At 41.3% G+C, this 23,525-nt stretch overlaps 2 protein-coding genes across 2 annotated transcripts; both read right to left on the reverse strand.

Moving 5' to 3' along the window:
- Positions 1 to 966: 966 nt before the first annotated feature.
- LOC126385071 (angiopoietin-related protein 5-like) lies at positions 967 to 7,963 on the reverse strand. Its single transcript, XM_050036585.1, has 7 exons — positions 7,713 to 7,963; positions 7,415 to 7,489; positions 7,276 to 7,303; positions 7,082 to 7,173; positions 4,360 to 4,477; positions 3,534 to 3,719; positions 967 to 1,651 (listed from the first exon to the last, which is right to left on the reverse strand). The coding sequence occupies exons 2-7, from the start codon at positions 7,481 to 7,483 to the stop codon at positions 1,371 to 1,373; spliced, it is 774 nt and encodes a 257-aa protein (XP_049892542.1). The 5' UTR covers positions 7,484 to 7,489; positions 7,713 to 7,963; the 3' UTR covers positions 967 to 1,370.
- Positions 7,964 to 9,630: 1,667 nt separating this feature from the next.
- Positions 9,631 to 22,211, reverse strand: LOC126385208 (NACHT, LRR and PYD domains-containing protein 12-like). Its single transcript, XM_050036812.1, is given in 10 exon segments — positions 9,631 to 11,416; positions 12,892 to 12,938; positions 13,426 to 13,599; positions 13,678 to 13,848; positions 14,637 to 14,807; positions 16,925 to 17,098; positions 19,351 to 19,524; positions 19,682 to 21,431; positions 21,594 to 21,617; positions 21,720 to 22,211. Coding segments are annotated over 10 exon segments (3,504 nt in total). The 5' UTR covers positions 21,991 to 22,211; the 3' UTR covers positions 9,631 to 10,868.
- Positions 22,212 to 23,525: the final 1,314 nt, after the last annotated feature.

Raw genomic sequence — 23,525 nt, forward strand, 5'->3', positions numbered from 1 at the left:
ATTTTTATGAATAAAAAGTTCCTCACAGCAATGGCCGGCAGCTTTTCAAAATGCGCAAAACATCAGGTGTAAGTGGAAATAAAAGATACATGGGAAAGTTTTATAGGATATTTTTAAGTTTTATAGGCAAGCTTATCTTCCTGTCTTTTATTTTGAAGTTACTTCCGCCTCTGATGTCACCGCAGTTCTACTTTTTGTCCAAAACAATAAATGAAAAAATGAATTTGCAAAAAGCCAAAATCGGGCTGTTATTTGAATTTGGGTTTGTCGTTTTTCGTTTTTTTGGTTCTGATAACAAAAACGGAAAAACGGCTCCATTTTCTCGTATTTTCGTTTTAAACCAAAAAGGAAAAAACGGGAAACCATAGTATTTCCGTTTTTTCGTTTTTGGTTTAAAACGAAAAAACGAACTGCCTGAAGGTACCCTGACCGAAGTTCTTGTAAAACAAACATTGTGGTTCGGTCTATCAGTCCAATGTGCCGCAGTGCATGCTGGTTGTTGTAGGGTTTGTTTGTTTTTTAACCTCTTAAGCAAAAGCAAATGCCACAGCCCTTCTTCTCTGTTTTCTCTGGTCATGTTGTGCTAGTTATAAATCTATTTACTACAGACAGCCCGGTTTTATGAAAAGATCATCTTTAAAGCAGTGACATACTTCTTTACTGTAATTTATTTTGTAGTCATTGTATGCCCCCTACTTTTATTTAAGTAGGCCTACTTTTAATTTTACGTAAGTGAAAGTTCTTCAAAGTAAAAATACTTGGGTACAATATATTGTATACTGCATAAACAAAACCTATGTATAAAAGAAAACTGGAATAATCATATGAAATGGAGATTAATTTTTATAAAAGTTCTCATACAATATTAGTGTGGATATGAACTGACTGTGATGTGTACCCGCTGTCAATCACATGGTGAAGGTTGTTTTTTTTTAACAGGAATAAAAACCATTGGACAAACGAGGGTTGCAAACAAAACTGTTTAATGAATATGCACTTCAAAAATATATGTTTGTTCAGCCTTTAGATGTCTGCTTGTTTTATGTAACAACCAACTGTAAGAATATAAGACTTTTAGAGATGCCTCTAAAGCCAGTTATGGGCATCCAACATTCTTTGTTTTTTTTTTACATTCTTTAAAGGAATACCTCAATGATGGCCTGGCCTCTCAACTACTCTTTCTGAGGTGTTACATAAAGAAGTTATTACAGTATAAAGAAAAATCAACCCTTGTAAGTGTGAAATAAACAACACAACCAGCATCTAAAAAAAACAAAACTGATTTGCATATAAATATGTGATAAAATGTAACACCACTCTCACATGCTACAAGAAAAGCCAGTATGAAGTTACATGTGAGATGGGTCCTCTCACACAGACTTGATCATCATTCTGGTGGCCTTCAGGGAGTATGGTGCATGAGTTTTCCAGGTTTCCCAGTGGAGGCCTGACGCCCAGCCGATATGGTCACCAGCAGGATGCCAGTCGCCATTCAGACTGGCAGATCCGCAGCGGCTGTACCACCAGCCACCACCGTCTGACTGAGTACATTCCATTAGAGCAATGTCACCAAAGATGCATGGGGAGCAGCCATCATTGTCACGGTCGGAGGTGCTGAAGCCGTAGCGGTTCTGGCTATGCATGGCGTTACCTTTGGGCAAAGATGGAACAAATTAAGGAATAATTGAGTTTAGAATTTAGAGTTTTGCTGAACATTGGGCACAGTGACCAGAAGTTGCAGATGATGGCACCTTGAATTTCCCTGCATTTTTAAACATTCTCTTTGTGTTACATTTGTCCTAAAAACATTAAAATGTGTATCTTTGGTATGCTAATATGTAGTGTCACTGCAGCACAAGTATATAGGACTCATAAAGCCAGTGAGCCTATTCAGTAATGTCACTTATACAGCTATATCTGGCTTAAGTTTGCCAACATTAGCTAACATTAGCCACCATAAGCTACTGGTCATGCCAGACCAAGTAACACTGTAGAAGTAAAACCCCTGAGTGCAATACATTAAGGTGTATTTCATTACTTATGAATTAAACTTTTCATTAATAAGAGGAAAAAGTGTTATTTCATCTTTAAAAGTACTGTCTCACATCAAATCTCCCACGTGTAGCATTTTATGTGTAGATCAACACATCATTAATCTATACCAGAGCTGCAACAATTAATCGTTAACTATTAGAGTAATCGCCAACTAATTTGCTCATCGATTAATCAGTTTGAGTATTTTTTTTTAAGAGAAAAATAAGTCAAACTTCTCAGATTTTAGCTTCATAGATGTGAATACTTTCCAATTTCTTTACTCCTCTTTAACAGTGAACTGAATATCTTTGGGTTGTAGATAAAACAAGACATTTAACGGCGTCATCTTTTCACCATTTTCTGACATTTTATGGAACAAACAACTAATCAATTAATCAAGAAAATAATCAACAGAATAATCAACAGTGAAAATAATCATTAGTTTCAGCTCTGATCTTGACACATTATAATTGAGATCATTCCTGAGAAGACTGCCAGCCCATAGCTGCTCTACACTTCTGCACCAAGGCTGGTTTTGAAGCTGCTGGACTGCTTTACACCACAAAACCGGAAGAGGGCGCTGCTGTATCACATAAAACAGCTTAGACAGAGTTTGTGCTGACAGCAGATGGTGATGACAGGAGTGAAATTCAAAGGGGAAATCACTTTCAGTGCAAGTGGTGGAGCAATGATCTTCAACAAGTTGAAAATGTCATAACTGTAAGGACTAACGATATTAGGCCACTAGTGTCTGATACAAGCAACAAGCCACCTTTTAGGACAAGTAGTTTCAAAGGTAACAACAATAAATAATAAAACCTCCTTTTCTTTTCTTGTGCTGACACAATAACTTTACTTATTGTGACTTCACAATAACTTTGTTGTTCTGTTAGAAATTTCTGCACTGAGCAGCTTTCATTTCCAAGCATTAAAATGATAACGTACAAATAACAGTGGCAAAAAGATTATTCCAACCAGCCAAGCTGGCACCAGACGTTAATATGACGTCATAAAAATGTTTTTTTTTTTTTCTCATTTAGATGTAACACACGTTCAACAAGGTAAAATCAGAAAAGAAAAACACTGCTTAAGAAAACGTGGGGGTGCACAGGTGACACTCAGATGTAATGCAACATACATTGAATCTCATACGTCCATTGTATACAAGCCTTTCCAACTGCAGGCAACTATTGTGCGCAGACAGCAGAAATATGTTATTCTTGGTCAAGATGATGTTTGGAAGGTGTTGGAAGAACTTCAATTCAAAAAATATCACCATCATCTGTCATCAGTATTCTACGTCAAATCGACGTTGGCATTGACATTGAACTTTGGTCACTCAACATCACAGCCTAAATTTAACTAAATATTGACATCTTACAACGTTGGTGCCCAGCTGGGAGTGCAGATGAAAGTGAAATACATGGAATAGCATCTGTGCATAAGCAGCAAAGAGAAAAGAGGGACAGTGAGAGAAGCTAAAAAGCAGCTCACAATACCTGCGGTTCCATTGTATTTCCCCAAAAGCAGTCTGAAAGCTGCTTTTGCATCGCCCAATTTGAAGTGTGCGTACTCAGCAAAAGCAGTGTCATCTTCGTGGTCCCACAGGTCGACTCTCATGGTCCACTTCTTGTGTTTGTTCTTGGTCAGAGAGAAAACCTTTTGCAGACCAAGCCAGTGGTCACCTGAGAGAATCAGCAGAACATAAGGAAAGGATAAATGTTTCTTTATGATACATCTTTGCTTTGAGTTGTTGCTGCAGGATGAAGGGTTATAGGTCGCCCATAGGTTAGTCAGGAAAGAATTCAGGCACAGCTGAACATTCAATCTTGCAGTTTAGTTTTGTTTTAGAGCTGGACTGTTTCAGCCTACGATTCAAAGATTATGCAGAAGAGCATATAACAGGAGAGTCTTTCCTCCTGCCAATATCAAGGAAAAATTATGTCTTTATTTAATTTAATTGAACCCCTAATCCTCTGCGTGTCACAAGTCCTCTCTCATTCATTCAGTGTGCATTCATTAGTCTGCCATGTTTTCCACTTCACCAACTGTCACAAATGCCACACCTACCTGTCCTCTGATTACCCCTTTCCTGACAGCCCTGTCACCTGGCCTGCTCTTACTTACCCTGATTGTGATAGATGCTGCCTGTTCTGTGTCTGTAATCGTTACACTATATGCTCTGTATGTTTTTTTTGTTCTATGTAACAAAGACCTGTCCAGGATAGTTTTTTCAGTGTTACATAAGGCGTGACACACTAATCATAAGTTAGATTACGCCTCACACCCTCAACGAACAAAACCAGTTTTAAACACTTAACTTACGTGTCAGGTTTCCAAAACCGTTTTTATATGCTGCCCATTTCCTGTTGAAGGACACCACTCCTTTGCTGCGCCTCTGAAACACCGTCCAGCCTCCATCGGGGCGCATCTCACAGTACACCTAAGCAGGTGGTTAAGTAAACACATTATGTCAGGAAAACCAGGTGCCAGGCTTTTCAGACAATATCTAAAGACTGAGACATGTTCTCCAAGGGCTTGGAAAAGTTGACATTATGTGTTGGATAAACAAGTGAGATGCATGCTGTATTTCTTTTCTTCACAAAATCTGTCAGAGCACTGATGTAAAGGTCCAGTATGTAAGATTTAGCGGGATTTAATGCATGTAGCAGTGAGGATTGCAGGTTGGTTTTCACTGGGAGCTGAATTATCCACAGAGGTCTCCAACCAGGTGATTAAAACTGGTAAAAACACTGAATAAAGCAGTTTCACGCTACAAATCAATGTCAACTCTGGAAAAGGCGAGAGTCCAGCCCCTCTCCCGGAATTTGGTTCCAGAACCAGAGCTGCGCGTAGAGGTGAGCCCAACTATGTGTAGTTGATACTGACTCACTCACTCCTTCCCAGAAAGATGACGTTCCACTTCCCCAGAGCCAAACTGTTATGCCAGGGATCAGCATGCCCAGGGCCCTACTCCTGCCTGACGCCCAGCACACAATGCACCCAACCCTGATATCTGCCTCTGTAGGTGGTGAGCAGCTTCTACTTGCTCAAGCTGGACACTCGCTGGCTAGCTCCACCCTAGGTCTGGCTCCAAGGGGGGGCCCAGTGTCCCCATACCGGACGAGGTACTCGGTATCCGAATTAGCTGGGTCATCAAGGTCTTCTTGAATTGCTCTTAGTCTGGCCCCTCTCCTGGGACCACTTTGCCTTGGGAGGCCCTACCACGGGCTATTAGCCCCATACAACACAGCTCCCAGGATCACAGGTACACACAAACCCCTCCACTATGTTAAGCTGGAGATTCTTGGACTGTATTTAAGTACTGTACTTAAATGCAGTACTTGGATTACTTTACTTTGTTACAGTCCACCGCTGGTTAAAACACCAAATAAAGCAATTTCATGTTACAAAACAGTCTTTGTAAGCTAGCACCTGCTAATGTGTGCTCACTTTTTTCTTTGATATCTTAAGATCCAGATGTTCTCTCTCCCTCTCCAAAACAAACGTATCCAGTGATTTAAACTGGTAAAAACACTGAATAAAGCAGTTTCGCATAAAAAAATCATCATGGAGGGGCTTCTTTCTGGTGGTAGACGTGAAAATGCGAGTGGCCCTATCTAGAGTCAGTGTTTGGTTTGTCTGCTCTGGGCTACTGTAAAACATGGCCGTGCAACATGGCTATCTCCATAGACAAAGACCCGCTCCCTCTGCAGACATAAACAGCTCATTCAAAGGTAACAGAAGCACAACTGTTCGTATTCTCAGATTATTATACACTTAAGAAAACATGCTCATCTTACTATATAATGACGAAAACTCTGTCTGTGGGTGTGTCTGTTCCACGTTTTTTTTTTTTCCTCACTGACTTGGTCAATCCATGTGAAATTTGGCACAGTGGTAGAGGGTCATGGGAGGATGTGAATGCAGCAATATTACATCAATTGGCCAAAAGGGGGCGCTATAGCAACCGATTGAAATTGCAAACTTTGAATGGGCATATCTCATGCTCCGTATGTTGTAGAGACATGAAACTTTATACATAGATGCCTCTCCTCATGAGGAACAAACTTGCCTCAAGAAGCCACAACTTCCGGCTATGTAGATTTTACGTCATTTTGAATTATTTGAAAAACATTTAAAATCGATCTCTTCCTAGGAAGTTTGACCGATCTGCATGAAACTCGGTGAACATAATCTAGGGACCAATATCTAAAGTTCCCTCTTGGCAAAAGTTGGAAAACTTACTAAAACTAAGCTTCTATAAGGCAATGAATATTGCTGAGGGCGTGGCTCTTCACATAAAGGTGTATACATCTCAAGGGTTTCACCGATCACCACGCAACTTTGTAGGCATATGACCACACATAATCTGAGGGGACCCCTTCATTATTGACCTGATCAAACAAAATGGGGGCGCTAGAGAGCTAATTTCTTATCTAGGCCTAACCGCCATATCGATTTTTACTAAACTTGGTAGATAGGTAGAACAGGACACCTCAAGGTGACTGGAGAAATTTAACTCTAATTGGCAACTGGGTGGCGCTATAACAACAGAAAAATGCTTAGAAATGGCTAAAATGCAGCCGATCGCTGTGGCTCCCCCTGTGGCTGAATGTTGGGGGGTTTTTTTCTAATTTTTGGTATGACTAAGTCATGGTATGGTATGCTGTACATAATCATGGAAAATGTCAGTGTGTCATTCTGTCAGTCAGTCATTCTGTCTGTCCCACGTTTTTCTACTCACTGACGTGGTCAGTCTATGTGAAACTGCACAAAGGCATTGAGGATTGGCATAGGTAGAAGGTGACAAAGCTACCAATGGGTATGGACTAGTTTTATTATATTCTATTTCTGCCAATATATCCACCTAAATCATACACACTGGACCTGTTCAGTAAACAAATGACACAGCAGAATAAATACTACATTTTATGATACGGTATTAGTATAGACAGGCGTGGCAACAGTGACTAAGAGGGTGGGGTTAGTGAACAGACAGGAGTTGTTGTACATCACATCTCAAGATTAGGGTGTTTTATCATACCTTAAACGGGGTCTTGACTTTTTGAGGCTGGATTACATAAACCCCACTGGATGCTTGTGGTGAGAGAGCCTTAATCTGTGTGCAGTCTGTTCCTGAGGTTAGCATGACAAGAGACACACATTACCAACATGACCAACACTAAGTCTGAATATATGGTGTAAGTATCCTGTAAGCAATAATAAAATTCACAGTACCTTGAGAGGAAAGTGGACTGTGGTGTTTCTAGCAGTAACACAGAAACAGTTTAACAGTGAGATTACATTGTCTGAAGCATATAAATCAATAGAAGGGGGAGACATTGGCGAAAGGAGCAGAGTTTGTCGTTTTTATTACCTTAGCCTGTACTGTGCAGCTCAAAAGACATGCCAAAATGAGCACACCAAAGCCAACCAGACTCTTCATTTTGACCTGATTTTCAGAGGTGACATGTTAGCCTTGATATATTTAAAAAACAGTTTATAAAGAAATGTAATCTTTTATTTAAACTAAACAGACAGTGTTACTTTAACAAGTGTTAAATGCCACCAGCAGTTTGTAAAATAAGACATTTCAGCATTCATTCACTTTCACAAGACTACAGTGTATAATACTTCCTAAAATAGCCAATAATAATATTCTGTCTAACACTTACCTGTGTGTTGGATGAACCTTGTATGCCAGCTCAAATTCCACTACAGGAGTGCCAGCTTCTCCCAACAAATACACTACCACACCTCCTTCGCGTTTACGACAAATGCTGTCACTTCCTGTTGTGCAGACTGAGCAGGAGCAAAGTCTCAACAACAGACCCAGTCATCTAACTTCCCCAATTCCAAAGTGAGTTGTTATTTCTACAAAGTATGTCACATAGCTTACACAACTATGACATTTAAACTCTGCTGTGGAAAAAACTGCTCGGCAGTGTTTATGGGCTTATATCTCTAACTTTTCTCGTCAGGCTGGACCTCTCAGAGCAAACAACATTCCATGGTTGACTCAAACAAGAAATACCTGCTGAAGCCTTAGATTGGTTTGCCCGGTACTCGCTGTTAACTCATGTCTGTGAAGCATTGTGAAACAGCGTGGGATAGAAGACAGCTCTTTTGAAATCCACAGACTAATGAAATAGCCAACTTTTTGCCCTGAATTACATTGAATTTTTGATCACCAAAAAATTCAAAATTGTGATCACCAGCTGATGAACCCTACCACTGATGCTTACTTCAACCTTATCAGGAGGTTGACTTTTATAGTGGAATGTCTCAACAATTGTTAGATAGTCTACCATGGAATTTTACACAAATATTCATGGTGCCCAGTGAATGAATGTCAGTAACCCCCTTGTGATCCCCTAAAATTTCGGCACCAGCAGGTCAAACCTTTCACATCCAGTGATATCTCTTTACCTGCTTGATATACTGGCACCAAATTTTGCACAGACATTCATATTTTCCAGGTGTACTTTTACACTAATGGTACCATGTGGCTGACATTTATGGTTTTGAGGTAAATGTCTTGACGACTATTGAATGGATTGCCATGAAATTTGGTCCACCCCCAGAAACTTTTTGTAGAGGATGCCAGATTGGGCCACTTGGGGTGGCAAACCAAAACTAAAAGGCATTACTGAATATCAGGATTAGATTATCCTGTTGTAGTATATAGGCCACTTGAAATCTATGTCAATAGAGTTAAATAATCGCATACTGTTATACTTTGATGTCTTATTTTACTTTTAAAATTACTATTTTTCATAGACTTACATAGACTATACTGACACTTGAACAGTTAATATTTTAAGCTACACAGCAATGTTGTTTTTATGTGTTATGGTCTATACATGTTAGGTGATTCATTGTTCCTCGAATAGTTTGGCTTTCCCTGAAAAGACAACATAGCTTTACTTCGAAGGAATAGGTTACATTGATTGAAAGGAACAAAACATTTACTGGGGACAAGCTTTATCTGGTTTAGGGGAGATGTTTGAGTACCCATTGAACCCATTTTCATCTAGATATCTTGGGGTGAGAGATCATGGGACTCCTTGGAAAATGGCCATGCCATTTGTATCATGGTAGCCATGGAGGGTATGCACAGGTCTACAGGATATACCCACCTCTTTTTCTGGTTGTTTATAGTATACCTACCTATCAGCCAAACAGCCAGTGGAATATGTAGGATAGTATACCCACTTCCTCCTCAGTAACCCATCTACCAAGTAGTACACTCTCAATCCATCTTGGGGCGCAACTGGTCCAGACATCTGTGTCCAACATCACCATCAGCTATACTTTGTGTTTAGCTCCACTGAGCAGATGTTAACATGCTAACATTCTCAACAAAATGGTGAACATAGTAACATTATACCAGCTAGCATGTTATTGTGAGCATGTTAGCATGCTTAGGTAGCAATGAGGTCAGAAACACAGCCTAACAGAGCTGCTAACATGGCTGTAGACTGTTGGATGATTGAGGGGTGAGTATGTGTCAGTGTGTTCTAATGTGTGTGCATATATATAGTTTACAACTAGCTGTTTAAAGGAAAGCTTTTTAATGACAGATACTGCCAGTTTTACATTTACACCAAGTCATCACACCCTTTTTTGTTTTTACAATGTCCATGTTTACATATATAAATATATATTTTGTCTTCCATATTTGATTTTGACAGCTAGCCTACACAATAAGGGAGAGTAGAGCATCTTGTCACACTATTTGCTTTCACTTCCATTTCTCGGTCTCAGTACATCAGTCACTTATTTTCCATAAAAAATACATTTATGAGCACAAATGTATAATCTTTAGATTTTCATTGCTCACTTTAATATAGAGTTATAAATAGCTAGTAAACAGAATGTCATTTCAAACAATTTTAACAGGCTTCTCTTTGTCTTTTCTTCCTCCTTATTTTCTTCCTTCTGTTTGTATATTACAAAAGACAATTTGTCATTATATTTATTTTTTCCAATTAAGGGCCTATTGTGCACTCTCCTTTGTATCTTGACCATTTTGTGGACATATCATTGACAACAGTATAATAATTACTATTAATTATTACACTGTCTGAAGCTGTAGGCTATATTGTTTACACATTTCATAACAACTACCAACTTTAGCAGCTAGCAAAGTCGGCTTCTGCATGGCTGCTGCTAGATAATGTTGCTCTATGTATACACGTGACCATTTGCCCCAAAAGTACTGAGACAACCTGACCCAGAGTGACGTGCTACTGCTAGCTATACCACAAGCTAGCTTTAGTGTCAGTGTCAGGAGGACCCCTGGCCTTCACTTGCAAAATGTCAAATGTCTAATTAAAATGAAGAGACACAAAAAGACATAAACCCAAAAAAGGATGCATAATGACCACATACACAACACCACCACAAAATCTGTGTCTTGTTCCTATGTAGGAGAGGTGGTGGGGCCTTTTGCATATCTGTGCCCAGAGACCCATTGTTTCATAATCTGCCCATGCCTTGAAAGAGCCCTTTGTCTCTATAAGTGAGGGAGTGGGTCTTCTTCCACAGAGCATCCCATGTTTCTACAGTAGCCTAGAATGGACAAACTACATGTATAGAGGGTCTCTAGTATATTTACATTACCTGAAGGACACTGTAGGTTCTTAACAACTTAGAAAAGGAGGGGTGAGCATAGGGATATTCATTTGGTTGTAATCTGCAACCTCACTGCTAGATGCCAATAAATCCTTCATACTGCACCTTTAAATTAAAATTGAACTTGTTCCCACATCAACCTGCGCTTGAAATACGTCAAATCTTTCTGCACTAGCTGACCGAGAAAGGAGTTCTTACAAACTCTCCACTGTACAAATAGTTACAGAGCAGTCATTGTCCTCCATCCCGAACCCAGGGTAGAGGGGCTCAGTAAAAGTGCTGTAGAACGTGTAAAGGTGGCTGAGGGTCCCAGAGGAGGAGACGCTGTAGAAGGACAGGGTGCCACCCGGCCAGTCCAGATACACTCCCACCCTGTGGGAGCGAGACGGAGGTGCTGAAATTTTCACAGGCTGGTGGTCATACTGAGCAGTGTAGTGATCCTCAGAGCAGTACAGACTCCAGGACTGCTCTGTGTAGCCAAACCCACAGAGGTGAGAGCTCGCCCTCCGGTGGATCCCCTTCATCGCCACAGCGACGTCCACCCAGCGTCCTCGCCACTCCACTTCCCAGTAGTGGCGTTGGGTGAGGCCTTGGTGACACAGCACCTGGGAGACACTCTCGAACCTCTCTGGGTGATCTGGGTACTGCTGTCTCTCCCTGACCCAGGTCACCTGCTTTCCATCGTCGTACAGGAAGAGAGACCTGGCAGCTGTGTTTGCATCCAAAGTCAGTGTACAGGCATCTGTATAAATCACAGATATGGCTATGTCAGTGTTCTTTTTAATCACAGTTTTTATTTCATAATAATGATGAGGTCCAAGCAGGAGACCACAGGGCAGGACCCCCTTTACGTCCACTCTGTGTGTACTGTGTTTATAATAATCACACTGTTACAGCAATGTTACCTTGTGTTTCCCCTTCCCTGTGTTCCTGTTTGCCTTTCCCTCCCTGTGTTTTGTTTTGTCTGTGTATGCTGGCATGGGTGTGGTCTCTCTCTCTTGTTTCCCTGGTTCCTGGCTCTGTTCCTCATACTCACCTGTCTCTTATCAGCTCATCTACATGCAGTATATCTCCTCCCACTCTTCAACCACTTACCAACAGATTGTTGTTCAACCTTTGTTGTTCACCACTGACCTGCCTAAAGAATTGTTGGTACTTGTTGTGGTCACATTTAAAGACATTGAACTCTTTGTAAAAATATTGTCAATCAGCAGCTTAAGTATAAAAATCTGTGTCAAACTTTGTCTGTCTAACAATATTGGTGGAGCCCTAATGCTGAGGCACTGCCAAAACTTAGATTTGTAAAAGGTTTATAAGGCAGGAGATAACTCAACTTGCTGTCATTTCTGGTTTGTTATGCAATGGTTTTACTGGTCCGGCCCACTCAAATGAGTGTGATCTGCTTCCTCAGTAACTTTCACTCCAGTTTGGTTACAGCATTACTACACAAGAGTGGAAATGTATGAGGAAAGGCATGAAAAATGACAGTAAGCAGTCGACTGAGTGAATGTGGAAAAACTGAGACATCCTGTTACATACTTTTACTGCTTTTTACTGGAAAGGGGGGGGGGGGGGGGGGGGATTGGAGTTGTCTTGTTCCAAGAAAGAAAGACACTTAGGAAAGTGTTGACCATTTAAGGGACAGAGAGACAGAAACAAACAAACCAGATCTGAGTCCACACTGTCACTTGGAAATAGATCTGTATTCTGCCATCTGCTGGACAAATGACACTACAACATGTCAAGGCAAAAACGACTGAAAAGCCAGACAGACTGCAGCATGTATAGGTCACATTTTTATGTGAGCGCAATCAAAACATTACTGAAACTACAACTAAATTCAAATGAAAAAAAAATATTAAAACAAAACTTAAACACTGGAAGTAAAAGACTTTGCTTGGTCAATTCAAAGATTATTTTAGAGGCTTGATTCAGTGCTGTAACAAGAAGAATTTATGTGTTGTTTCTATTTATCAGAATCACTAACTTGTTTTTTAAAAAAATGAGGAAGGACCAGTTTTTGTTTTCCAAAGTGTCCAGTCACTGAAATTCTTTTCAGCAGGTGTATATCTGTGACAGTGAAACCTGATCCTGAGCCTGCTGCTGCAACAACAGCAAAGCTTTTGAATGTCGTCTTCTGCCCACGTCACAGTTTGTTGCTGTTTGGTGAAATTAAAAAAGAATGAAAATTACATAAATAGAAAATGCAGCACTTACAGTTTTTCAGTGTTGATTTCAAGTAGCACTCTGCATTATAATCCACACTGTGGGCAGGAGGATATACATACACACATATTAATAGACACATAATGAGGTTTTATGATAAATTATATCTGGCTTTTCTAACCAGATATTATACATGTGATATGTATATTATGTGTGCAGCTCATGAAATAAAAAACAGATATTGCCAGATAAGTGAGTGGCAATAATAACCCCTATAAAGGGAACTTAATCGTTGCGTGAAACTTAGAACCACGGGACATGTTGCTTATTCGAAGAAATACCCATCTTAGCAAAGCATGTGGTCTGAAGTGAAACCTGATCCTGAGCCTGCCGCTGCAACAACTGCAAAGCTTCACTTCATTGTGTCAAATTTCACTTTATTTCTTTAAAGGAATTTTCTTAAATCTATTTTTTTAGCTTTTTGGTCAGTTGTATTGTTGATACTAGAGAAACAAATGGTCTACCAGGAAAGATATAAGCCACCACCTAACACAATAAATCATTAGCAGGGACAGATTGATTTACCTGAGATTTTCCAGTTTACAGAGCGGGTCGTTCAAATGGACAGAGATCAGCTTCACGCCAGAGTCCTGCAGGTAGTTGTAGCTGAGGTCCAGCTGCCTCAGGTGAGAAGGGTTAGAGCTCAGCGCTGAAGCCAGGTAAGTGCAGCCTTTCTCTGTGACTCCACAGAACGACAATCTGCGTGGAAGCAGGGTATTGAATTCTTGTCCCAAAACACATAATTTGCCTGTGGCTTTAAATGTAAAGCCAGCTCACCGTAACGCCTCCAGTTTACAGTCCGAAGTTGCCAGTCCAGCAGAGAGCAGATTCACTTCTGAGTCCTGCAGGTCGTTCCCGCTCAGGTCCAGCTCCTTCAGGAGGGAGGTGTCGGAGCTGAGGACGGACGCCAAATCAGCACTGCATTTCTGGAGACAGCACTCATTTAACCTGCAGGAAAGGACATGTTTTGGCCCAGGTGGCAGAGGTGTGGACTCGAGTCACATGACTCAGACTTGAGTCAGACTTGAGTTCTCCATTTAACTAACTTTAACGCTATTTCTTTTCAACACGTCGACAGAGTTTTCCAGATGATCCACTTCGTATGAACCAGTCTGACAGCATCCGATCAAGTTGCAGGAGAACCATGAAGACCTAACGTTACGTTACTCAGCAGAGGTTAGAAAAAATGCTACCAAAGACAGACAAAGGCTACACAGTGGTCAAGAAAGAAAGAAATTGCAGTATGCAAAACATGCATGTGGAAAATTAAAGACGCAACAACTTTCAACTTTGTTCAACATTCGAAGTTGTACAAGAACAGTACGTCCAGGCTAATATTAGCATAGTTAGTGAGCTAATGCTTAGCTAAGATTAGCTTATAAGCTATGTAACAAAATTGCTTTACAAATAAATGCAAAATTTAAAAAGGATTTATGATTTTTGTATATTTAAAGAAATATTACTCTTGTTGAAATGGCATTACATTTGGTGAGGAGCGCATTATGATTTGTTAGCACTCGAAACTCAGTATTGACTTGGGACTTACTTGTGACCTCCACAACTATGACTTAATCCCCCCTCTGGTAGGTGGTACCCAACAAAATTTAAAATGATCTGAATCTTGCTGGATTTTTACTGATCTTATGTATATTTTAATAAAAATGTGATGGACTGTTGAAACCAAATTGAAAGTGCATGTAGAACTGAGTCATGACATTGAACCTGCGTGACCTGACCTTAATGTCTCCAGTTTACAGTGTGGACTTCTCAGACCAGCACACAGCTGCTGTATGTCTGGACCCAGGTTGTTTCCACTCAGGTCCAGCTCTTTGACGGAGGCAGAGTCAGAGCTGAGAGCTGAGCCAATGTGATCGCAGCATTTCTGTGTAAGGCCACACCAGCTGAGCCTGACAGGAGGAAGAAAACTTCAAATAAAGATACAGCACACCACATGTGACTTAGTGATCACAAACACAGGCGTTTATGCAACAAGACTCCACAAACATCATATATGATGGCACATTAGTGGTAAAAATTATACAAAAATTTACATAAGTTATGTAGATTTGATTGATTTTTATTAAAAAAAAATTTACGACTTGGGGGCATGCTAGCAAACAGTTGTAGTAGTTGCAGCTCAGCCTTGCATCCAATTTTTCCCAGTGGCCACTCGCATTATTGCAGTGAAAAAATCCCCAACAGCCCAGAAACATTTTCCATATAGGCCACCATTATGAAAGAGACATCTGTGAAACTGTTGACAGGACACCTCAAACTGCATTATGAAGCTTTCTATTTTGAATTTCTAAGCCACAGTGGTTTGATATATGTGAAACTTTCCTCAAGCTAAGAAAATTGTTGAAAAAATCTTAGACATCATCACAACATAAAGGGCTCTAGTTTCCCGGCGCAGCGCAGGGTGGCACTGGGTGGCGAACCCCGCGCAGAGCTAGTTTCGAGCAGCGCAACCCGAGGCGCGCTCCGTTGGGTAGTTTGGCAGACTGAGATGGGTGTGGCGGCGCAGCATGGGGAGGTGTCGACAGATCCAGCTTGGCGCAGTGACAGTTTCATGCCAAAAGGCTTTGCTGCTAAAAGCTCGCCAGCTGAAACCAGGCAGGCAGAGCGCAGCCGGTGTAGTGGAAGTTTGGCTGACCGGCGGACAGTGCGCACACGTCACCAAAACCTCACGGGCAGGTCTCCAGAATATCAGGCACATTAACAATGCAATAAATAGCCACAAAACCACTATTCAATGCAACTATCTGCAATCAGCACATAAATGTATCTCTATATCGACTGTCCCGTCACATCTGATGTAAGATCAAAGGGGATTGGCACCGTTTGGCACGTTTGGCACGCGTAATGGAAACCCAACCTGATTTGATTAACACAGCTGCAAACTAATATGTTCACATCCCTCTCAGCCAACCACAAACAGCCACAGCATCAGATAGGGAGTATATTATTCAGCATCTGTCATCTTAGAAAAGTCAAAAGAAAAGAAACAGAGTGAGACTGCGAGAGAGAAAGAGAGAGCGCGTGCGCACGAGAGAAACGCAACATTGATTTACAATTGTGGTGACCTCCTCCCAGGCTACCTTTGCATCATCAGCCCGTGGAGGTCTGCTCGCAGTTCCGTATATTCGGACACTGCGAGCTTGGACCTCCCGCACCAAAACATCAGTTTCCTCCTGGGAGAAGTTTGGCCGTCTGACGCTGCTGCTCTCTTCTGCCACGGTGAATCGAGTAAACTCTCATTACACCTTCGCGCGGCGCATTTAAGTGCGAGGAGAGGGGCTCATTTGATTGGTGTGATGTGTGTAAAACCCACTCCACGCCTTCTCTCCTCCCTCTTTCCGACTTGCGCAGGTAGGAGGGACGGAGGAGTAGCTGCGCCAGGCGCACGGTGTGCCAAACTTGCAAAATCCGCCTGGCCACACCCAGTTGCCGAAGCGCAGGTGCGCTGCGCCCCTGCCTCGCCCGGTCTGCGAAACTAGAGCCCAAAGTCTATCAGCCGATCAGGAACTTGCGGGTGGGGCCAGCAGGAGAAACACTACTGTGCATTTTCTGTGGGCCACGGAAGGAAATCCAGAAGCTATGAGCTACGAAGCTACGAATGCGCCATGCTAGCAGCTCCACTGGAATGAATAGGGTCCATCTTGGGGTCTGGTATCTAGTTACGATTATACATTTATGATTCAACCATATAGCATAGACCATTAGCATTGATTTAGAGCTGTGTTTCTGTCTACAAAGTGAATGTAAGTCCAATATTAATTCTAATTAAGTCTGCATGTTATTTGGCACTGGGCATATAGGTGTACAATGGTTTCATCAGAGCTTTTTAGCTGAAAAAAAGTAGTAGTGAAGTAATATTCTCAGTTGTCAACATAAAAATTTGAATTAGTGCAGCTTTAAAAGCAGCATCAATATTGATACTATGTCAGACAACTAAAACAATACATGAGATTGCCACAGTAACAATAATGTAGCAAGAACAATTACGATCTTCATTTGCACTGACCTTAGTGTTTCCAGTCTACAGTGTGGGCTCCTCAGACCAGCAGTAAACAGCGATACACCAGAATCCTTCAGGAGGTTGTTGCTGAGGTCAAGAGTTTTCAGGTGTGATGCATCTGACCTCAAAACTGTAGCCAAGTCTGCACAGCAATTCTCTTTCAGCTTGCACTGATTCAACCTGTAAAAAAAGTATTCACCAAAACAACAGGGGTTTTTATCTCTGCACAGTGGTCACTACAATGGACAACCATTTGAATGCCATTTTCTTGTATAAACATGGGTTTTGATGCTATAGTTGCTCTAGAGTTGACCCTAATGCGTCATGACATACACTGCCACCCACTGGCCAAGTGTTGTAAGTGCACCACAAATCTCTTAAATCCAAGATGGTTGACAGAATGCAAGAAATGTTGTGCTTCTCAGGATTATCTTGCCAATCCTTATATAATAGGGGACCCTTTGCAGGTAAATACAATTTGGTAATATCAAGTAACATCTAATGAACAATACAGTTGTCAAAATTACAATGTATGGATTTTATGTTGGGAGGAAATTATGAACAATCATCTGTTAACTAAACTGGACACCATGCAATGTTGGCTATATCTCAACTACAATTAATACTACTGCAACTTTGTTGCTCTTGAAAATACTACATCTGCAGTGACTTTTTTGGTTTTAAATTAATTGATGTGTGTTGTTAGAATGTGACTGGCATTTTTTATCACAAAAACAATATTGTGACAATATTATTGTTATTTTAGTAAAAAGAAAAAAAAATAGTTCAATGGGGGGGAAGTGTGGAGTCAAGAGGAAGAAGCTGAATGAGGGAGGGAGGGGGTACAGGAGTGATGCAACACATTCACGCTGACCTTGACACATTGACGTTTGGTCATGAACTTTCCAAGTCTACGTGAAAGATACCCTGGGTGCGTTGGTTAATAACAATCTGGGACGGTCAAGTTCTGCCTGTTACACTTCTGTTTCACAGGAAATTTATTTTTATTTTTTTTTTTCTTTCAAAATAAACGCACTACGTTGGTACAACAACGCAAATGCATTTTTTTTCCTTCAATAACTAATGCACATGGCTGGGCTTAGGCAACAAAAGCACGTCATTGGGTTTCGGAAAAAAGAACAGGGTTTGGCTTACTATAAACAACACAGTAAAATTGTTAGAGACTGTTAGAGACTGAACAACGGTCTCCCAGGTGAAAATAGCATCCAGTCAGTGTTTGGCTCTTTTTTTTTTTCCTTCAATAACTAATGCATGCTGTTGGGTTAAGACAACAAAAACACTTGGTCACATTTAGGCACAAAAACACATGGTTGGGTTGAGGAAAAAAGAAGAGGGTTTGGCTTTATAATCTTGCGGGACACAAACAACAGTCTCCCAGGTGAAAGTCACGTCCAGTCAGTGTTTGACGTTTTTTTTCCTTCAACAACTAATGCATGTTGTTGGGTTTAGGCAACAAAAGCACGTGGTGGGGTTTTGGAAAAAAGAAGAGGGTTTGGCTTTATAATCTTAAGGGATGCAGACACACGCTCTACCGGATGACAGTCAGTGTTTGTTGGACGTACCCACCACCCCTCCCTCACAACTCGGAGTTTCGCCGCCTTAACTTTCATTCTTGTACCGCCACATTTCTCCCTGACATCGTCTAGCGTTGTTAAACTATAACGGCGACCAGCCACACATATCATGCCAACCTTAAAGGACAGCTTTTTTCCCTCAGTGGCTGATGCCACAAGGCCAAGAGAGGGATTTCGACAACTTCGGAGTGACAGTGGGTTGAGGGAGGAGTAGAAGAAGAGTGAAAAATGTGTTAAAATATTTGAACCGACTAGTTTAACAGCATTAAAAATATATTTTTTTATAGTTTTACATAATATATGTTTAAAAGAAATGAACTTAATTTTTCTTTTTCATGACTAAAAAGGAATAAAGACGCTTAGGAAAAAAATCTTGACCAATGTAGTCACAATTCATGCATGAAGGAGTTAAAAATATTAATCATGAATAAATTCACGTCCAAGCAAGTGATTTAAATTTGTCAGCAAGAAGAAGGTCTAACCTGATTGTTTCTAGTTTGCAGTGGTGGCTGCGCAGTCCCACACATAGAGCCTTCACTCCTGCTTCCTGGAAGTCATTAGTACTCAGATCCAGTTCTCTGAGTTGGGCAGACTCTGTGCTGAGAGCAACAGCCAGTGCCGCACAGCAGTCTCCTTTCAGTTTACACTTATGTAATCTAATAAAAGGGGCAATAAAAAGGTCTTTTAATAATCTGAACTGAACAATAGCAAGTGGACTGCATGTAATTCAATAGCAATTATGACAGCAAACCGCAGTAAACCTAAACCACAGGTCTTTTAACCACATGAAGTGGTTGTTTGCAGGATTATGTTGTCAAGTTTATGACTGTAACAGACCTTAAAGTCCTTAGTTTACAATGTGGGCTCCCTAATCCAACAGCAAGCAGCTTCACCCCTGAATCCTTCAGGTTGTTGTCACTCAGGTCCAGCTCTGTCAGGTGAGAGGAAGTTGAGCTCAGCGCGGAGGCCAACATTTCACAGCAGTTCTCAGAGAGGTTGCAGCGATTTAGCCTGGAAAAACAAACAAACACATTTTCTTTCTTAATGGGAAGAGAAAGTGCTCAGGTCAAAGTCTGAGAAAAGCTGCACAGAAATGTAATTTGTTTGTTTACAGAGCAACTAAAACCAACATGCAAGAGAAACACTATCATCCTGTGGGTAAACTCACAGAGCATGTGTGGAGGAAGTAATGACAGTCAGCAGCTTCGCTACCCCTTCTTCTGATCTTATGTACTTCTTCAAGTCAAACTTCTCTGTTGCCTCTGAAGTCATCAGTTCAAAAGTGAGAGCGGACCACTGGACCGGAGACAGCTTTTTGGGCTCAAGCCTCCCAGAACTCACAAAGCTCTGGATCTCCTGCACCAAGGACTCCTCTCTGAGCTCACTCAGGCAGTGGAAGAGGTTAAGCTTGGCCTCTGGGTCCTCTTTGATCTTCTCCTTGATAAACTGGATGGTTCTCGCCACATCTTCCTCTCCCTCAGCTTCCAAAGGCAGTATTCTACCCAGGAGCTCCTGGTTCGGCTTCAGTGACAGTCCAAGGAGAAAGCGGAGGAAGAGGTCCCAGCGGCCGTCAGGGCTCTCCAAGGCTTTTTCGATGGCAATCTTGTGAAAACTGAACACAGACTTGGGGAACCATCTTGCAGATATTCTTTTCAGGTACCCAAGGAGGACGTTTTCCTTTCTTTGCATGTAGGAATGACGGGCGTACACAGCTGCCAGAAACTCCTGGATGGTTAAATGTACAAAGCTGAAAACTTCTCCCCTCCTTCTGCCCTCCATCACAAAGACCTCTGTGCAAACTCCAGAATAGACTGTTGCCTCTTTGACATCGATGCCACACTCTTTCAAGTCAGCCTCGTAGAAGATCAGTTTGCCTTTCTCCAGTTGACGGAACGCTAACTCTGCTAGCTACAAAACTACATTGTCACTTGTCATTGGGTAGTGCCCTTCTTTCATCCGGTCTGTCTGGCAGAGAAGGAGGTACGCGTACATCTTGGTCAGAGTGTTGGGCATGCCTCCTGTCACATTGTCATGCAACATTTTCTTCATTACGGTGACTGTGATCCAGCAGAACACTGGTATCTGACACATGATGTTGAGGCTTTTTGATGACTTCACATGGTTGATGATTCTGATGGCAAGGTTATCATCACGCAAACGCTTCTTGAAGTACTCCTCCCTCTGTTCATTAGCGAAGCCCTTCACCTCTGTCCACTGGTGGATGTGCTTTCGAGGGATCCGGCTACCTGCCGCAGGTCTGGACGTGATCCAGATGAGAGCGTTGCCGAGCAAATCTCCTGTGATGAGGTTGGTGATCAGCACATCTAGCGAGGCCGGCTCGGTCTCATCTCTCAAGACCTTGTTGTGCTTGAAGTTCAGGGGAAGTAGAGTCTCGTCCAGGCCGTCGAAGATGAAGAGGACTTTGAATTCTGTTCCCAAAGTCTCAATTGGTTTCATCTCAGGGAAGAACTGATGGAGCAGCTGCATCAGACTGTAGTCTTTCTCGCCAATGTTGGGATTCAGCTCACGGAAAGGAAGCGGGAAGAGAAAGGTGATGTCTTGATTTTCCTCCTCTTCCGCCCAGCTCAAGGTATACTTCTGTGTGCAGACAGTTTTACCCACCCCGGGTATACCCTGGGTAAGCACGGTTCTGATCTGCTTCTCTTGGTTGGGCTTAGGTTTGAAAATGTCACTAGCTTTAATGGACGTTTCTTCTGTTGTCACATGGTTGGACCTCTGCTGTCTGACCTCATACTCCTCACTAAAGCCTCCCCAGGCTCCTTCGATCACATGCAGCTCGGTGTAGATTTTGTTCAGATAGATGTTGTCTCCTTCATCTGCATTCCCTTCATAAATGTTTTGGTATTTTTTCCTCAGGGTGAGTTTCAGTTTTTCTTGGATTGCACTAGGGCCAGTTTCTGTTCAAAGAATAAATTATAATTCCTCATTCCATTTTAGTTTTGTACAGTTCAATCTTATGTCTGTATATGGATATGAGTTTGGAACATAAAATATAACTTGATTGTGTGTGTGTGTGTGTGTGTGTGTGTGTGTGTGTGGGCATGTTTTTATCTTCTTACCTTTGCCTTCTTGATTGCTCAGAGCTGATAAGGACACAAAGAGAAGAGATCATTGTAACATGGCCAAGCTGTTTTTCCTTATAAACTAACTACAGAGTCACAATTTGTATTTTATACATGTTTTACCTTCCTCGTACTTCTTCTTCAGTGTTTCAGCCCACAGATTGAGTTTCATTCTCATCAATATATCCACAGTGACTGTAACAGCACCATTATAGCCATAAGTCTGCACCAAAAGATCCACAGTGCCCGGCCTGTCCGCCCCATCGACCCGAGCCCTTGGAATATGAGGGAATCCTTCGAGAACATTGCTGTAAAGGAACCACTGGAGAGTCCTCAGGTCTTTATCAACCAGCTCCTCCAAAGTGTCCAAGAGCAGCACGGGCACACATGCCATAGTTGTTTTCTGAGCTGGTCATGCGATCAGCCAGTCCTGTTGTTTCATGTCCATCCTCTGGCAGACGCAATGGCCAAATGCAGCAACAGTTTCAGTTTTGAGATGATGTACTTTGCACTCATCACTTCTCACCGAGGTTTACAGTAAATGCTTTGTTCCCAACCCTGTTATCAGCTTACCATAAGACTGTTTATGTCCCATGCATGCTGAAACAAGTTGAGCCAGTTCGGTCAAGTGGGTGGTATGCACGCATAGGGGAGACTGATGAAAAGCATAATAGTGAAGTAAAAGAATGTAAGCTTGTGAAAAGAGACTCCCGGTAGTACTTTATGCAACATTATTAGTTTTACACTGCGTCACATGTACAGTTAAGTTCTTGTTTCGGTGACCAGATAAAAATAAAAAAAGGGAACATGAATGTCGTTCCCTCATGAGATGCAGGAGTTCAGCTCTAGTGTGTTTGCATGTCTTTTTGACAGTCTGTTAGTGCGCTATTGTGATATGTTTACAATATGCAAGGCACAACTCAGTGCTTCCTGTCAGTAGTGCAAAGTCAGTAGGTAAATATGTACTTCCTTTTCACAGGCAGGAGCAGGACCTATGAGAAAACAAGAAAGGCAGTGAACTAGCACTGTGGTTACAGCAATACAATTAATAATATGTCAAAGAAATATGTGATCAGTGCCACACACTAGGTATTTTAATTCAAATAATTAATTACATCTATCCTGTGTTTATATGTCAACACTGCTACCATAACCCTAATAAGTGTAGGGTATAATACTCCACTTATATTACAAGTTTGCAGTTACTAAAAATACACTAGTAACTTTTTGATAAAACAATATACATTAGGTCTCTGATGAATGATTTAAAAAAGCTGTTATAAATACAACTGTCTGTTAAATAGCAATACATCATTTGTTGGTTTCACATCAAAGGCATTTTCTATAACATGAGAAGTTGTGGCACCATGCGCTGTTTTTACAGTCTGGTGCAGAATGAGGTTTGCATGTTTCATGCGGTGGCAGTATTAAATCATACATATTTAATTAGTTTTACATGACCCTGGCCTTTCCATTGTTATCTACAGTAGATATGTGAAAAATCATGCAAAAGCTTTGATGCTATGGAAGTTGAAATTTTTATCATGGGCCAAATATTTTGGATTGAGGGCTGAGTTCTGCCCATGGGCCACTATTTTCCTATATCACTGCTCTATAAGAATAAATCTTCACGATTAAACAGGCTGCATATGAAAAAAAAAGTCTAAGTTAATATTTATAAAGAGCTTAACACTCCAATCTGCCTTGTCAACACTGTCAGGGAGTGGTTTCATCAGATTTTTTTGACAGTAGCCTGGTTTAACAACCCCACCGCTACCATTTGATTTATAGGTTGCACTAAAATTTGTGACATTACCATTATCACTAGGCCCGAGTCACTTCAAGACAGTGAAAAAGGCACAAACAAACACGCATGTCCAGATATAATCATGTAAAGAATAAATAGATAAATAAAACTTTCTGAGTCTG

Source organism: Epinephelus moara, chromosome 23 (assembly GCF_006386435.1).
Source record: "Epinephelus moara isolate mb chromosome 23, YSFRI_EMoa_1.0, whole genome shotgun sequence".
In the NCBI taxonomy this organism is placed as follows: domain Eukaryota; kingdom Metazoa; phylum Chordata; class Actinopteri; order Perciformes; family Serranidae; genus Epinephelus; species Epinephelus moara.

Bases quoted from the DNA above. Each gene is read 5' to 3' on its own strand.
- LOC126385071 (XM_050036585.1), bottom strand. From the start codon at position 7,483: ATGAAGAGTCTGGTTGGCTTTGGTGTGCTCATTTTGGCATGTCTTTTG. The intron at 7,304-7,414 runs GTAATAAAAACG...TGTTACTGCTAG, and splicing joins GCTGCACAGTACAGGCTAAG to AAACACCACAGTCCACTTTC. The intron at 7,174-7,275 runs GTACTGTGAATT...TGCTAACCTCAG, and splicing joins CAGTCCACTTTCCTCTCAAG to GAACAGACTGCACACAGATT.